General features: G+C 41.0%; 1 protein-coding gene across 1 annotated transcript in view; it reads right to left on the bottom strand.

Annotated features, from left to right (window-relative positions):
* Nucleotides 1-1658: 1658 nt before the first annotated feature.
* NARF (nuclear prelamin A recognition factor) overlaps nt 1659-16820 on the bottom strand; it is a 30063-nt gene continuing 14901 nt past the window's right edge. Inside the window, exons 7-12 of the mRNA XM_073311328.2 lie at nt 14626-14744; nt 11334-11463; nt 10259-10331; nt 6778-6915; nt 6217-6374; nt 1659-5633 (exon numbers count right to left, since the gene is read on the bottom strand). Of these exons, the coding sequence (XP_073167429.1) occupies nt 5392-5633; nt 6217-6374; nt 6778-6915; nt 10259-10331; nt 11334-11463; nt 14626-14744 (860 nt within the window). The 3' untranslated portion in view covers nt 1659-5391. The remainder of the gene's footprint in view (nt 5634-6216; nt 6375-6777; nt 6916-10258; nt 10332-11333; nt 11464-14625; nt 14745-16820) is intronic.

The raw sequence follows: 16820 nt of genomic DNA, 5'->3' as shown, positions 1-16820 counted from the left end.
CCCTTCTGCAAGCAGTTCCCTTCCTCTCCCTTACATTGCCCAGGTAACCCCACCAACTGCCTTAAAAGGTGCAAAGGGTATTTAACTGCCCAAGGAGTCAGATGGGTACCTAGCGGGATTTTCAAAAACACCTGATTTCAATGGATGTTAGGCACCTAGGTCAGGGGTGGCCAACCTGAGCCTGAAAAGGAACCAGAATGTACCAACAAACATTGCCAAAGAGCCACAGTAATGTAAGCAGGCCCCCATCTGCTACCCCCCTCCAGCCCCAGCCCCAGCCCCTCCTGCCCACTGGCAGCCCCGCCAATCAGCACCTCCCGCTCCCTCCTCACACCTCCCCCTCGCAGCAATCAGCTGTTTTGCAGTGTGCAGGAGGCTCTAGTGGGGAGGAGGGAGGAGCGAGGGCATGGTCGGCTCCGGGGAAGGGGCTTTGGGGGAAGGGGTGGAGTGGTGGCAGGACCTGGGGTAGAGAAGGGGGTTGAGCAGTGAGCACCCCACAGCACATTGGAAAGTTAGCATCTGTAGCTCCAGTCTCAGAGTCAGCGCCTATGCAAGGAGCTGCAAATTAACCTCTAAAGAGCGGCTCCAGAGCCACAGGTTGGCCACCCCGACCTAGGTAGTTTTGAAAATCCCAGTAGAGTCCCTATCTGATTCTTTAGGTGCCTAAATGCCTTTAAAAATCTGGTCCCTTTTCGCATCTCCCACACCAGGATGAATTTCACACAGTAGGTTCTGAGAACAATTTTGTAAAGAAACTGCTCCTGGAGGTGCTGTGTACAGACTCAGGAGAACAAAGCAGAAAGTTACATTTGTCTCATGTTTGGGAAACTCCTTCCCAATCTTGCTGACTACAAACTTATTTTGAAAGTTAAATCTTGGCTTCTGGAGCACAATTCTGCTCCCAGAAGATGGATTCTATGGCGAACTCCTTAGTTGCAGAATCAGAATACAAGTCTTTGTCATTCAAGTGCTTTAAATGAACTGACTACAGTGTAGGTACATGATGCTACAGTATAATCAGTTACTGACCACAAACCAACCTCTACCAGTTTGTTCTCCATAATTGTTTTCAAAGTTAGGAACTCCACAGGAGCCACCTGGCTGGCTTACATAGTCACTCAGTAAGCGATAACCGAACATTTCCTGTAGTTAGCTGAAAGGTTTTTGCGTGCATACTTTGACTGGGAAGAGTTGGTAGTTTTATAGTCCAAATGTTTTATGAACAGTGGATGTAAAGAATTGTTATTGCTGTGTGTCCAAAGGCAGCTCTAAATGAGGAACATTTATTTTCCTTTAGGCAGTTTAATGATGGTGCAATAAGCTTAAAGAAAAGTGGTGCTGGTATCTCATTTGCCAGACTGACGGGGACCAACAACCTTGGACAATCAGCACACTCAGCCCTGGGGTGGGGCTGGCAGGATAGTGAAATATGGGCTCATTCAGACTTTGGTCTCTGAAAGGGACATGGAAGGACAGTCTCCTCCCCTCACATTAGGTAAATAACCATCTCAAAACATATTTTAAAACAAACATTTGTATGAAGTACATTGTGTGGGTCTGCTAAGCTTTCAGAGAGAGATGTGTGTCTGTGTTGAGGCAATACACACCTTGGAATAAGATGAGGCCCATGTATGTAACTAAACAAAACCACCACAAAATTAGATTCAAAGATATTTATTAGGGCAATTCAAGTTCATGCTCCATTTGAAATACAAAGCACCAGAGTTTAGATAACTGATTATCCAAGTATCATCCAGCTGAAGCTGCTGAGCTGTGTACAGACATGTATTTATTAAATATCACAGTCCCAGATCGTATTCACTTGAAGAATGGTGAACAAACAAAAATACACTGGAGCAGTGGCTGCTAAGAGGCAAACTCTCTTATTTCTGAGGTCTTGGCAAGATGTCTTTACAACACTTACCCTTCCCACTAGAGACCTCAGAAGAATACTATAATACAACTCCTCTCACTACCAGTACATTACACGTCTAGGATATTTTATGGCATTAAAGACAACCTCCAAATACAGTTTAGCATTTTTGTTTTGCCAAAGATTTTTAAACACAGATTTAATTTTCCTTAAAAAGAAAAAAAGTCCACGGCAAACCTCACGTTCTTTTGTACTCAGCGATGAACTGTCCCAGCACAACATTCAACTGAGAAGTAAAGCACTATGGCTGTGATTACACTAGGAACTTTACACATTTTGCGATTCAGGGTGCTGTCAACAAATGTAAATAAACTGCTCCTGCAAAACAGTTTAATTGCAAGTGTAGACAGGACTACATTATGTTCAGCAGTTTCAGAAACTAGCTAGCTGCACCCATTGTCAACACAGCATAACTTTCCTAATGTAGGCTTAAAGGCTAGAATCTGATTTTAGATACCTGATGGGCATTACCTAAAATCATAATATGGGTTTCTAGTTTTAGGCTGAAACCTCAATGAAGCAAAAAATTTAGAGATTTGTTAAAAAAACACTGAAAAATGATTTTTGCAATGTTAAACTTTGCAGAGGAGATTCCTGGATGTTTCACAAACTGGCAGTTAATGGAAAACTTTTTTTTAAATGATAAAATCAGATTTTTTATTCCAAAAATAGTCTCAGTTTTTCTAAAAATTAAACCCTGAAAAATCAGAAAACTCCCACAATCCCAAATTATAGTACACCTAATGATACTGTATGTAGCCACTACAGCTATATGTTGGATGAACATTCAAAATGCACTCTTTTTTAAAAGAGAGGTTGTGGCATGTAACAGTTCTAAGAGATTGTTACACGGCTACTTTTTAAGTGTGGAGCATTTCAAATTGAGAAGCTGAAAGAAAGTGAATTCTTAATCTGCCTTTATAATGGGAAAGAACAACTAATATTTTACAGCCATCTCATCTGATACTGTTCCTGTGGAAACTCAAGTATGGAAAGAGGATCTATTGAATGAAACAGGCATGTGTGCTCAAGCAAAATGGCAGAGAGGGTTTTTGTTCAGTGATGGGCAGCAGCCAATGAGATGAAGCTGTGCTCTAATCTCTAGATTGACACTTAAAGAATCCCACAGGAAGGTGGCTCTTTCACAGCATAGTGAAGAATTAAGTTTTAATAAAAAATTTAAACTGAGAACCAGTTTTTCACATTGTCAAGTATATCCACATTTTCCTTTACAAAAATAAACTATACACAGAACTGAAGCTATATATATAAATTAACATTTCAACCAGTTTTAAGCCATATATACATATAGAAATATATGTATATACTAACTTAGAACAATAAAACTTAATTACAATGTGATTCCATTGAAGGGTTCTGGGGATATCAGAATAGATCAAGAAATTAAAACTGAAGGGGTCATGTTGCTTTCAAGTACTGAAAGTGTTCACGAGCTTCATGTAACCCACAGGTTATTCTTTAATAGACAATTTTAAATTTTTTTGGATGTATAGGTTTTCCAGGATCTCCCTGCTGCTCCAAACTCCTTTCCTAGCACAGAGGTAGATTTCTCTAAATGTTCAGTTATTGCGTCAAAAACATTTTATTTAAAAAAAACAAAACAAAAAAAACAACAAACCTGAAGGCTTACTCTGCATGCAGGTAGCCATACAAGTCAGATCCATATGCCTTTTGCATTGAAATAAAGTAAAGTAAAGGAGGCTTGGATGAAACCTGCAACCACATCAACAAGTTCATTTTAAACCAGTTGTCCCTTCCAGCAAGTCCACACATTTCAGCACCCTTTTTTCCCCCTCTTCGTTTTGAGCCCACTCCTATTTAAGTCAAAAACACGCATTTGCCTCCAACAGGAATATAATAGACTCTGTTGTTAGATACTTTATTTAAAAGGGAAAAAAAAAAAAAAAAAGACTGGAAGCATTGAATGCCTCACCTCCTACCTTCCAAGGGTAGATCCTGATTTCAAATAGACTCCATCAAGATCTTGTATTATTAGCTTTGTGCGCACACACACAGAGTAACTGATATTAAGAAATCCACAAGATTTGCTTTCATGCATTTCCTGAGATCACGACAAACCCCATTCATATTTTCTCAACAAAATGTGAAAGCTAAAATCCTTCCAGTTTTGAGAGAGCCACTAATCAAAACAACAAGCATGAGGCTGCTATGAAATCTGGTGGAAGCCTTGTAATGGCTGGAATGTCACATCACATCCTTAAACATCCCTCCCTGAACTGTGAGGCTGTACAGATGGTTACATCTATCAAGCATGATTTTTTAAGATGATAGCTTGTTAATTGAAGCAGCCATGTAATGTACATAAAAATGCCCCCAAACTAGCACTATCAGTTTACATCATATTATCAGCTCAAGAATGTTCCAAAATTAAGATTTTTTTGTTAGAGGCACTCAACAAATTTATCTGGTCTCTGGATTCAGTCTGACACGGTATATGCTCAGGACTAGCCAGAAATGGAATAGCAGAGGTATTGTAAATCAGGACTGAAGTCTAGCATAGAATTGATGTAGGGTGAAGATTGCAGGCAACATCATGCCTGTCTTCACATGGGATCACCATATCTCGCTTTCATAAACAAGTCAGACAAAAGAAAATAAAAGTTACAGAAAAGATTAATTCATGATGCAAGTTTCTGAAGAGAGAGATTAACAGGTTTAACTATTTGTACAAACCAGCCTGTTAGCAAAAATCCTTAATGAAAGAACGAGGGAAGAGAGGACTGTGTTACAACCATTTAATATTATTAAAGACATGCCATTTATATCAGAATGTTCTCCCTTTGTGGTTAGTGTGTCTGTAGGAAGCTTGTTGTCAATGTTTTAGTAGCTGAATAAACCTCTTTATTGTATAGTGGTGGAAGGAGTCAAGTAAATCTCTCAATTACATTTTTCATCTGTCGCTTTGTGTAAAATAATCATTTTTTGGTTAACAAGGCAAAAAGAGTTCTAACTTACGGTACACTGAACACAACAATTCTAAACAGGGTGGCTGTTCTTGCCTGGCGAAAGGAATCACATACGTAAGGATTACAATAGCTCCTGGTTGAGGGTGCCAGTTCCGTAAAAAGTGGTGAGAACCCTCAACCTGCATTAATTTCACTCCAAGTTGAGGGCATTGTACACCTAGAAGAAGGTGCTCACTGTACCCTGCAAGATCAGACCTTAACAAAAAACTCCCAAATACACAGGAGGTCAAGCACAGTAAGAGTCTAACAGACCCATAGGGAACCAAGGCATTCAACATAAAAAATTGAGCAATGGTTCTTTGTATTAAGTAAGGAATATTCCGCAATTCAGAAAGCGTACTCATCGTACACTTGGCTAGTGCATAGCATCCCCAATTGCATAGAATGTTTCCAGTGCTGAGTTCATAACTAACCTATGCCAGTTTTTTCATCTTTCGTGAGCCTGATTTGTCACCACTTGATATCCATGCTGCTTGCTGTTTGATTTACTGCACAGTATTTGGTGTGCAGAGTTTCCTGGACCTTCTTGGAGTCCATCCCTTCCAGCCAGTCCTGGTACAGCTTTTGCACATGCATGCTGGTTTCTGGAAGCCTGACAGGAATTGCAGCATACACTTCCTCCATCTGACTGAGCAACACTTTGTCAGGTTTTCCATCTTCAGTCTGGGCTTGGCCTTTTCCATTTAAACACCCTAAAAATAGAACACCACAGCAATGAGACGGGATTAGTTTGTTTGGGGGAAGAACTATATTGTAGTTTAAACTCTCGATTTACAGTGTTGTCCTGTTGCTAATTAAAAAGGACAACTGCCTTTTGCAGTCAGCAGCCCCATTGATGCTGCTAAAAGTCACTGTTCACCTTTAAAAATGATTCTATCATCAGCAAGTGTCCAAATATTGATGGGGTTTCCATAGCAAAAATCTCTTTTCCTCCTCCCCTCCTTTCTTCGCCAGTTAGGTCCTACATTCTTCTCTTTCCCTCAACTCTGTATTTCACAAAAGGACAGACAACTCCTCAGCACTCTGGACTAGGTGCTTACAGATCACCCAGCAGAAAACAAATACTGTCCCTCTCATTTTGGACAACCTAATAAATGGAATGGACTCTCAGAAAGCCTAAACAGGTGTGTTTTATTTTGGACCATTCAGATTTGATGGTGGAGTGGTAAACATCTTACTATCATTAAAATAAGGATCAGCTCTTTCTGGAACCTTCCCATGATACTCACAGAAACAGGAAAAAAAAAGTCACCATGGATCCAGTATCATTCTTACCTCCAGGGCAGGCAAGAACCTCCACAAAATGATACAAGAACTTTCCCTTTTTCAGCTTCAGGACCACGTTCTGGATGTTCCTAAAGCCATACGCAGCTGCAAAGCGCAACACTGTCTCACCATCCTTTTCCAGGGTGACCTCTTGGAAGTCCTTGTTTCTGTACAGAAAGAGAGAGAGAGAAAATTCTAAACCCTCAGATCCCTTAGGGATTACTAACAGGATGATACAAGCATTTCAGTAAATGCCCACAGAGCTCACATGATAGAAGGCAAAAGGGATAACCTGAGGATGAATGGGCAGGGCTTCTAGTTCCTACGTGTTGTCGGTCAAATAAAAATTTGGGTGGAGATTGAAGAACAAATATCTATTCCATCTTCAAAGAAGAAGTATTATTAATAAAACAAGAAAGTTAGCAACAGTGATTTTTCCAGTGGTGAATTTACAGGTAGCTTATTAAGGACAATGCAAACCAGTGATTTTGATATGTGGAATACCTAGTTACTGCACTGAGGTTCATGTTATCCCATTCCATTAATACAAACATCCAAAATCCAACTTACTTTAGTGTTTTGTAGGTGATTTCCTTGATATCCATATCAAACAGCTCTTTGGCAGCATGTTTAAAGATGTGCTCCAGGTACCCATCAGATCTCCTCCCATCATGCCGTACTAAGTCCTCCTCCTTTATTTCACCAAACCTTAGAAAATGGACAAAAAGGAGGGAGAAAGAAGCTCAGAGTTTGATCATTTCACCTGAAGAAAATGAGATTTGTTTCTCTCTCCCATAACATTTTTTGTCAGGGGAAAAGAATATTTGTTCCTAGAAATGAACTTGTCCAATTTGTGTTTTGAGACAGTGGTAAAATGAAAATGGCAAAAGAGAAAAAAAAACTGTAGCTTCAAAAACTTCAGGCAACAGAAGTTTAACAAAATATATTCATACATAATAGAATGAAATGGCTTGGAAACAGCCATCAAGACTAGCTGGTTAAGAGGCATTTTAAAAACCACACTCAAAGTCACATGGAAACTGAGTTGTATCAGCACTTAGGCAATTTGAAAACACTTGTTTTAACTGTGAAAACCCCCAGCCAAAACAAAATGAATGTGAAATAATAAATATCAGATCATGTTTATTGTAATGTAGGATGCACTTTTAACATTGAAGGATCTAAAAGTACTTTACAGATCATAGGCACTGATCCTGCAAACTTTTGCTCATAAGAGCAGTTCTTCTGGCTTCTATGGGACTGTGTGTGCCCTCAAGGATTTCCAACACTATGTCTGTAAACTGATATAGAAACAATATAGAGGGATCATTCCATGGAACATGGTAGCTGTTGGATAGCAGGAAGTGAAAAATACTATATCCAGTTGACATTGGATTCACCTGTCGGCAGAACACAATTATCCAAGCTGAAATTTGTAGAATAAATAAGTAAATAAATACAGGAATTGACTCATGTCTGGTCAAAGAATAGTACTGAATGATCTTTAGTGATCAAAATGGTAGTTTTATGCTGGGACACAAGGGGTGTAGGTGATGGGAATGCAGTCCTACAGAATCACTGGCAAATACTTTATTTTTCTGGTAGAAAAGGAGTGGTCGGGGATACATGGCATCACTATTGTGAGAAAAAGGTGTTTTTGACAGCAGTCCCAGCCTGTTAGCTGCTCTGGGGATAACAACTTCGTCACCCTGCTCTCACTTCTGCTGGAAAAGCATCTGTAGCTCTGGTCTACTTTGCACTCCTCCCTGAGCATCCAGTGTGACCTGTGCTGGGACACTGCTTGTGTGCTATATAGATTGTGCATTCTACTGGTAGTAGCAGCCTGAGTTCCTTACATTCAGCCAGAAACCAAAGGCAGGAACTGTTAATGCAAAATAATAATATATCAAAAATCTAACTTAAAAGAACTACAGAAAAGTTGGGGTTTTATTCCTAGGGAACTAGGAATAAAACCTACATTTAACAAGTGAGAACCAGGCTTACAGCATGTCCACCTGCTCTTTGAGCCAGACCATTAATGGTGGGTTTATGTAACTGATGGTGATTTTTGTTGTTACCAGCTGTGGTTTTGTTTGGTGTCAGTGTGTCCTGTATTTGTCTAACTTATATTTATAGTAATGTTCTCCAGTTAAGATAGTAATTATGAGAATTACAACAGAAGTCATTTAGGATTAAAAAGTAACTTGAACAAACAATCACAATGATTATACCACAGCTTCAAGTGTATTGGGGCTTATTTTTAAAGAGGAGTTTAATTTTGTTTAATGTTAATGTTAAAAGTAAGATGGCACTGGAGAAGCTTTTGTTCTCACTTCATTCCTATTCCTCTGAAGATCTGTTTTTAATGGGTGAAAAATCACCGTAGGGACAGATAAAGTCTTGTGATGTCAAGTCTGGTAGCCTGATTCAATTCTGATATCATGTTATCCCTCTTAATGTGTTGCTCTCACCCCTAATATAAATTAGCTTAAATACAGCTTAAAAGACATTCCAATGGTATATTTAAAATTTGAGATCAAGCTTGCTCTTTAATAAAACAAAAAGCCACCGACCTGACCTCTCTGTAAGCCTTTAGAAAATGGGTACCTTTAACTCACAGCCAGTGCAGCCCAACTCACAGCCAGTGCAGCCCCATTAGCAAAAGTAATCACAAAGGCTGTAGTGTAAACAGAATTTAGGCATTATCATCACTGTATAACCTAGACTTCCCTAGTGTAGACAATGCTTAGGCGGGATACAATTTGAGGATGAAGGGAGAAGCTCAAAGGGATTCTGGGTAGACTTGAAGGAGCTTTCTTCCACTCTTTGCAGGAGAGTTGTCACTTCATTATGCAGCTGTGTAATGAGACTGGACTAACACGCATCACACACAAATTGGAACTGGATAACCTTTGAGACTCTACCTTTGTAACTAACTAAGTGGATCTATTTTCAGAGTTGCAGCCCTGTTAGTCTGTATCCGCAAAAAGAAGAGGAGGACTTGTGGCACCTTAGAAACTAACAAATTTATTTGAGCATAAGCTTTCGTGAGCTACAGGTCACTCTAGGAATTCTGTGAGTGTACATGATAGTTTCCATACTAGTTAGGCAGTGAGTAAACAAATACTCTAATGTTTTGCATGACTTTTCTCTGCTGTCCTTTAACCAATAGATGTATTTATTTGATCTAATCTGGATAGAACCTAGCTGCTCCATTCAGGAAAAAAACATTTACCATACCCAGAGAGGGTGGTGTTCACTTGTCACTAATTCTGCATGAAGACAATAGGAAAAATGGAAATTTACTGTCAAGATGCTGGTCTGAATGAAGGGATGACAGAACACAGAATAAACCCCACAGAAATTGCCCCAGCTCAGTCTAGTGGGAAGCTGGGTACTAGAAGGAGAACACACCTTGAGGGAATGAATAGTTAGCCCTTACACAGGTTCAACTATAGCAAAGCTTTAAAAAAAAAAAAAAAAAAAGCTTAGGGTGGGGCATCAAAACACCCCATGATAACACTAACAAGTCATCAGTTCAGTGGAATCCAGAATCTCACCACTTTATACAGACCTAATACTACTGCACAAAGATACAAATAAAAGCTACTTGCTGGTTTTTTTAATCATATCCATTGCAGACACCGAAGCCTGTTGAACATACAATCTTGGCACAGCACAGGTTTCATTCTTTTAAATTAGGCTTTTAAAAACAATTAGAGAGGAATTCATTTTGGAAGAGGCTGCTGTTTTAGGTGATTGGTTTTGGATTAGTATAAAAATATATCCATTAGAAAGGGCTCTCTGTTGCATTTTACCACTTCATGGATTGGGAGATACAAGAGGCCTCTAAAAGAAAAATGCTGGTTTCTTTCGCCACTGTGCATGTGAACAGGTTTCAGTGTAGTCTGGTTTTGGTGCATGCAAACTTTTGTTTTGAATAACTTATTTGTTTGAAAAAGCACTACACATGTGGTGACTTCTATATATGGCAGAACATTATTTGATCACTGGCACAATAACAACATAGCCCACAGCAAAAGCTACTTACAAACTGTCTATAGCCACTTCAGCCACTTCTTTCATAGATATATTTTTCTGCTCCATTATTTGGACAATTTCACCTGTAGGGCAATGCAGGACAATTATCTTTAACACAAACCAAAGTAGACACAGTCTCTCTTCAAGACAACAGATAGCGGAGACTGGCAGAGGAAAAACACACGGACAGTGTGGTATGAAGCAGGGTTGCCAACCCTCCAGGATTGGCCTGGAGTCTCCAGGAATTAACGATTAATCTTTAATTAAAGATTATGTCATGTGATGAAATCTCCAGGAATACATCCAAAGTTGGCAACCTTCGTATGAAGCCATGAATGAGTCTTACAGGTCACCCAATAGGAGTTCCAAGAATACCTTTACGCCATACCACATCACTACACATTTCTGGATGTGCCACATATTTACCAAACTATGTTGGCAGTGTTTAAGAATGAATGAATAACTTTCAACCTATCACTGGCCCGGTATTGGATGATACGCCTCCTGAGCCTTGGCGCAGGGTGGCATTTGGGAGAAATTTCCACATTGCCCAGAAAAGGAGGAAATGTTTTTGTGGCAGGTTGATCTTAAAAGACAACCCTTTCCTTCTATTCCCCCCAGCCCCTCTGTGCAAAAACAAGGCAGCTATTTGAAGCTGCTGGGGGGCAAGAAGGTTGGAACGAGTAGTCTTCCCAAGAGAGGTGTGTTAACGAATTAACAGGCGGAATGTAGATAAGGAGGACAAAGCCACAAAAGAAATGCTGGCCAGGACAGCTTTTGCCTGTCAGAAAGGTTTGACTGCAGCGCAAGTTCAGATACTTGCTCTAGATAAGACAAGGAGAGCAAAACACAGACACAGCCAGTTTTTGTTCTTTTATCTATCCCACACCCAATGTCTATGCAATACATATACAGTCAGTAACTCAAGAAAGGGTCCTTTTTTTGGAATCAGATGAAACTAAACCTTATTTTGACAGCTACAAAATGCTAAATGAAAAAAAAGCTGATCTAGCATAAAGTCAGTTCAAACAACTGGTGAATCATGCTGCCATTTTATATGGGAGTACATTTAAAGGAGGTTTTACCTGATGTTAGAACACAATCAACATCTTGAGAGTTATACAAGGGGGTGTAAAAATCTTCCCGCAGGGCTTCCAATTTTTTGTCATAGCAAGGAGCCACGATTATATGGAAAATTTTATCTGGAGATAGGTTCTAAGGAATAAAAAGGGCACATCTGAATTTTGTGAAAAGGCCAAGAATGCATGGAGACAAACATGGATGAAAGTATTATTGCAGAAAATTACACAGGTTATATTTACAGTCACATTAGGTCTGGAGCTAAGTGCAAGGCACAGCAACTGGGGCAACTTTTTTTTGTTTTGTAGCAGTTGATTATGTTACAGTAGTTGTCAGAGCTATCCCAAACGAACACATTAGGCTATACAGCTTACTTCTTCCAAGTGACCTAGTTAACTAAAATTTGTCTGCAAGAACAGAGAGAGCAAGAAGCCTCTTCTCACGGAAGCTACTTCTAGTGCTGTGCATTTTGAGACGTGGGACATGTCCAGATTTGGAGCTGCAGCTGTCATTTATCACAGTGGCACCCATACTTTGCCCATCTGAAGGAGATGTTGGTCATTTGCTAGGAGGTTGACAGCTACTAACAGCACCAGCAGCATACATATTTATAGAGCACTTTACAATAACTCACTGATGCAACCAACGCCCCTACATCATAGGTTACTCCTGGGGGGATTCTGCGCCCATGCAGGGGCACAGAATTCATATGGGCCGCATTTTTCTGTGACCCCCCCCAAGGCAGAAAAATGCAAAAAAAAAATCTGCCGGGGGACACATGCCTCTTCCCCAGAAGGTCAGGCAGCATGTCTGTTCCAGTGTGCCCGGAGCAGCCTCAGAGACAGGGGAAGGGAGCTGGGCATGCGTGCCTACCTGATCACTGTCACAGGGGTTGGGGGGAGGGTGGGGGGGAGAGGAAGAGAGGCTGGGTGTACATGTGTGCCAAAAAGTGAGTAAGTGAGACTCTGTCCCTCTCTTGTGACTGCAGCTCCCTGGCGTGTAAGGGTAGGGCTTTTTATATGCCTGAGACAGGCTAGAGGCACAAATGAAGCAGCCTGCTTGAGTTAATTGATCTCATTCTCCAAGGCACAAATGTAGCACCCTGACTGTGTAGTAAAGTTGTTAAAGTTGCTGTTGATGGTTAATTGATCTCATTCTCTGAGGCAGAAATGTAGCAGCATGCCTATTGTTCCTATTGTTAATTAACTGTTCCCATTCTCAGTCAACTCCTCCAGGAGCATTAAAACCTGTGAAAGTTTTAAGGCCCCTACATTGCCAGAGCGAAGTAAAGAAGTCTTATTATAAATGACAGTAAGGGCATGTCTACACTTGCCATTTAAAGCAGAAAAATTCCCTTTTTTGCGCAAAAACCATGGGAGCATCTACACTTGCCAATGACTTTTTGAAGAAAAACCACATCCACGAGAGGCATACAGCTCTTACTGGTGATGCTTTTGCGGTGAAGTGCAAGTGAAGATATGTTCTGTTTACATAGCTTTTAGCCTCCTGAGTGTTGGGAACACTGGGGCCTAACACTGGGTGCCGGCAACATGAGGATATCCCATAGTGCCTAGGTGACCACTCTTGCCAGCAGCTCTGCTGCCAGGTAAACAGACATCCACCTCTCCCACTGGAAAGCCCCAGGAACTTTGAAACTCCCCTTCCTGTTTTCTTGGCAAGTGCTCATTTATCATCTGGCCAGGTGACAATGCCTGCTCCATGGAGCAAGCGATCCCCTGCTTGGAGCAATGCTGAGTTACTGGAGCTGATCAGTGTTTGGGGAGGAGGTGGCTGTGCAGGAACCCCGGATGCCCCGTGATCACCCCCGCCCCCTTCCCACAGGGCCTATCCTCAAAATGGAGAGAGCTGCACTGTAAGATAGCTGCCCTAGAGTGCTGCTCTCATCAGCGATGGAAGTGCTGCTAATGTAAACATGCTCCCGACGCCTGAGGAATTAAGTGAGTACACAAACCAGTACTTTACTTTGATCCGTTCCCCATCACCGGTTAAACTTACAGTGCAAAAACTCTACAAATGTAGACATAGCCTAAGGGAATCCTCAGCTAGGAAGAGCTATGCACTCTCTCACTTTTTTCCTGTGCCAAAGTACCACAATGGAGTTAGATTACAGATCAGGATTTATTTTACTTACCCATTTTAAAAAAAAAAAAAGAATGACAGCAAATAAAACATTTAGCAAGCAGTCAGTAAAATGTCAGGATAATCAGAACAAAGCACTTCCTGAAGTACCCAGCCAAGTCCATGACAATGATTAGCAAAACTATATGACTTTCTACTTTTTTTTTTTTTTTTTTTGCTGTTTGGTGCTCTGTAATGCAATTTAAATGAAAATCCAGGATTACTGGAATGCAGGGTATCAGTAACCAAGTGTTTATTACTTAACTTTCATGTGTTTAGGAAATGATGAATAGTTATTGTGACTTTTTTCTGTATTGTAGTTTCAATTGTTTTGGTAATTTATTTAAACTGGTGTGATTATATTGCATTATTTTGACAAATAAAATATGCAGAATTTTGCATTTTTTGGCACAGAATCCCTCCAGGAGTAATAGATAGTTAAGTATTATTATCCCCATCTATCATATGGGGATAGGGTGACCAAACAACAAGTCTGAAAAATCAGGGTACTTTTTTTTGGGGGTGGGTGGGGGTGCGGGGGAGCATAGTTGCCTATATAAAACAAAGCCCCTAATTTTGGGATGGTCCCTATAATATTGGGGTGCCTGGTCACCCTACATGGAGAAACTGAGGCAGAGAGAGGACATGACTTGCTCAAGACTGTACCTAAAATTAGTGGCAGAATAAACTTGTGAACTCAGAACCAGTGGATACTTCAGTTCTCAGCATACAAATGCTTCAGCTCCATCTGAGATGACAGAGCATTGCATGCTGGGACCTGTAGTGTCTGCATGATACCCTCTGCTTTAAAGATTGTATTGTAGAACTGTGTGGGCAGCATTTGGCATACCAGCTTTACTTTGGTCACTTTGGATTTAATTCTTTATGTAAAAAAGAAAAAAAAAACACTATCTCCATGAGGCATTGAGAGCACAATGACTGCAACTATGTTCTGCCAGTGTGGGGTGAAATTGAGAGGTTCTTTGTCTTGCACACTTGCATAGCAGCAAAGCACAATCTAGCCTAAGATGTAAGCACAGACAGTTTAGGAAGAATGAATGGGTGGGAGGAGGTGTAAGACATCTGTAATTAAATATTAGAAACCAACATGCAAGAGAACAATTCTCTAGAACAGTCAAGAAAAGCAGAATTAGTTACCTGTTGCCTGGCAAAGTAACACTTCACCAGGGACCCCATGATCTGCTGCGGAGACTTCGCAGTGCAAATGTGTGGAGTCACTGGGTTGGTAAGCACCCTTTCAGCATACCGGATCCAACCTAGAATTACAGTGAATGAAGAAAGATAGCAAAGTTGAGAGCATATGGAAATGGATCCTTGAGGAAAGGGATAAAAAAATCCAGCATGATGGGATGGCGAGGCTGATGGGAAACTTCTTGTTAAAAGTGGGGAATGGAAGATGGACTTGTCTTCCACCGTATGCAGGAAGTTTCTGCAATAACTCTTATTAATGCCAACAGAAGCTATGTTCTCCAGAGACTCCCTGCATTGATGGACTCCAACTTTTTCTTTTTGGTGGAGCTGCTTTTGTTATGGATTGTTGGATGGGTGACTGGTTTCTTCTTCTGCTCTCCCCTGGCACAGTTGCCACCAATTATCTTTTAGGTACTTATGTGGTGCCTTATTACTGTACAATCTGAGTGCCGCACAGTCAGTGGATTTATCCCCCCACTGCCCCAATGAGGTAGGGCAGTTCTATTATCCCATTTTACAGATGGCCAAGAGAGACTTAAGTGACTCATCCAATATCATGCAAATGATCTGCTGCAAAGCTGGGAGTTGAACTCTGATGTCCTGAGTGCCAGACTAGCACCCTAACCACTGGACTGTCCTTCCTTTTCTCTCAGTTTCACTTTATTCTCTTCCAGGCACTCTCTCTTTTGCTGCTCTCTTCCGTTTACCCCCTTCATCTCCTCCTCTGGTTGCTCTTCCTCCTCATGCCCTCACTCAGACAGCTTGCTTAGGGTGGGAGTATCCACTGGTGCTCCCCTGGCTGAGCCAAGTACAGCAGAAGCAGAGAAGAGAAGCTTTAGCCAGCAGCTCTCTGCCTGACCAGGTGAGCTAACTCCTGCATCTGGCTGTATTAAGGGCTCACAGGAGATGAAAAGATATCCAGTGACTTTCAAGGAGTCACCTGCTGTTTTACACGTAGCTCCATGAGTACTTTCGCACTGAGGGGACCCAGACTGGGATCATACAATTTCCCCCTCCTCCTTTTACTCCTTTCCTTTGCCCTGCACACTTATTGGACAAGTCTGAGGTCTCCCTACACACTGAGGAGAGAACAAACCTCACCTCAATATTCCATAAGACAATCACAATTTGCACGTGCTTTCAAATTTCTATTCTGACTATGCAGTTTGTCCATGTCAGTAAAAGATTTATTGATGGGGGCTGCTGTTCTGAAGGATACTAAGAGGAATCTACAAATGGATTTGGTGAACCTACTGGGTAATTAATTCTATAACCTAGAATCCACTGTGAAATGAATTATGTATTACATCCGCTTGAATGCACAAATTTACGAGAGCACCTCAACTGGGGATTCAGCTAATAATGCAACAAGCCAACGTTTTTTGGCAGCCACCACTTGGATCACCATTTACTAATCTGCTCCACTCTACTGAGAGTGAAGAGTAACTCTGTAACCTTCTCTTTTCTAAGTTTCAGTGTCCCAGTACACTGTACAGTGTGCCTTCTCCAGAACAGCAGAGTCGAATGAAGCATCATCATCTAAAAATTCACTGCATTACTGGGAACAAGCCTGGCCAAATCAGGTTTCAGCTACAGTTATACGTGAAAATCAATTATCCATATCCTCTTAAAAAACCCCACAAGCATCCCAAGTCTCTGTGTATTATTGTAAATATTAATAGATACATTCTATCTAATGTACTTCTATGTCCCCACTGCTGTAGCATCTGACCGCCCCACAATCTTTAATGTATTTATCCTTACAACATGCCTGTGGGGCGGGACAATGCTATTATCTCCATCGTACAGCTGAGGAGCTGAGACACGGACTTGACTGGGTCACTCAGGAAGCCTGGAACACAGCAAGGAATTGAACCTGGTTCTCCCAAGTCCCAGGCTAGTGTCTAACCACTGGGCCTACAATGTGTCTATTACATTGGTAGATTTATATTTTGCCACTTCAAAAACTAAACAGTACAGAAAGTTAGGATTAGCCCAATATCTTAGCCCACAGGCAACACCCACTCCACAACAGACAGGCTCTCCGTCCCCAAACAGATTAGTGTTTGTAAGAGAGATACAATGGCTACAGAGCACATGCTACCAGAAAACGTTATATTTGTAGGCCTGGGGTAATCTTG

This window comes from Lepidochelys kempii, chromosome 14 (assembly GCF_965140285.1).
Source record: "Lepidochelys kempii isolate rLepKem1 chromosome 14, rLepKem1.hap1, whole genome shotgun sequence".
Taxonomy (NCBI): Eukaryota; Metazoa; Chordata; order Testudines; family Cheloniidae; genus Lepidochelys; species Lepidochelys kempii.
The sequence above is the reverse complement of the archived record's forward strand: the minus strand, read 5'-3'. Positions and strand labels throughout refer to the sequence as shown.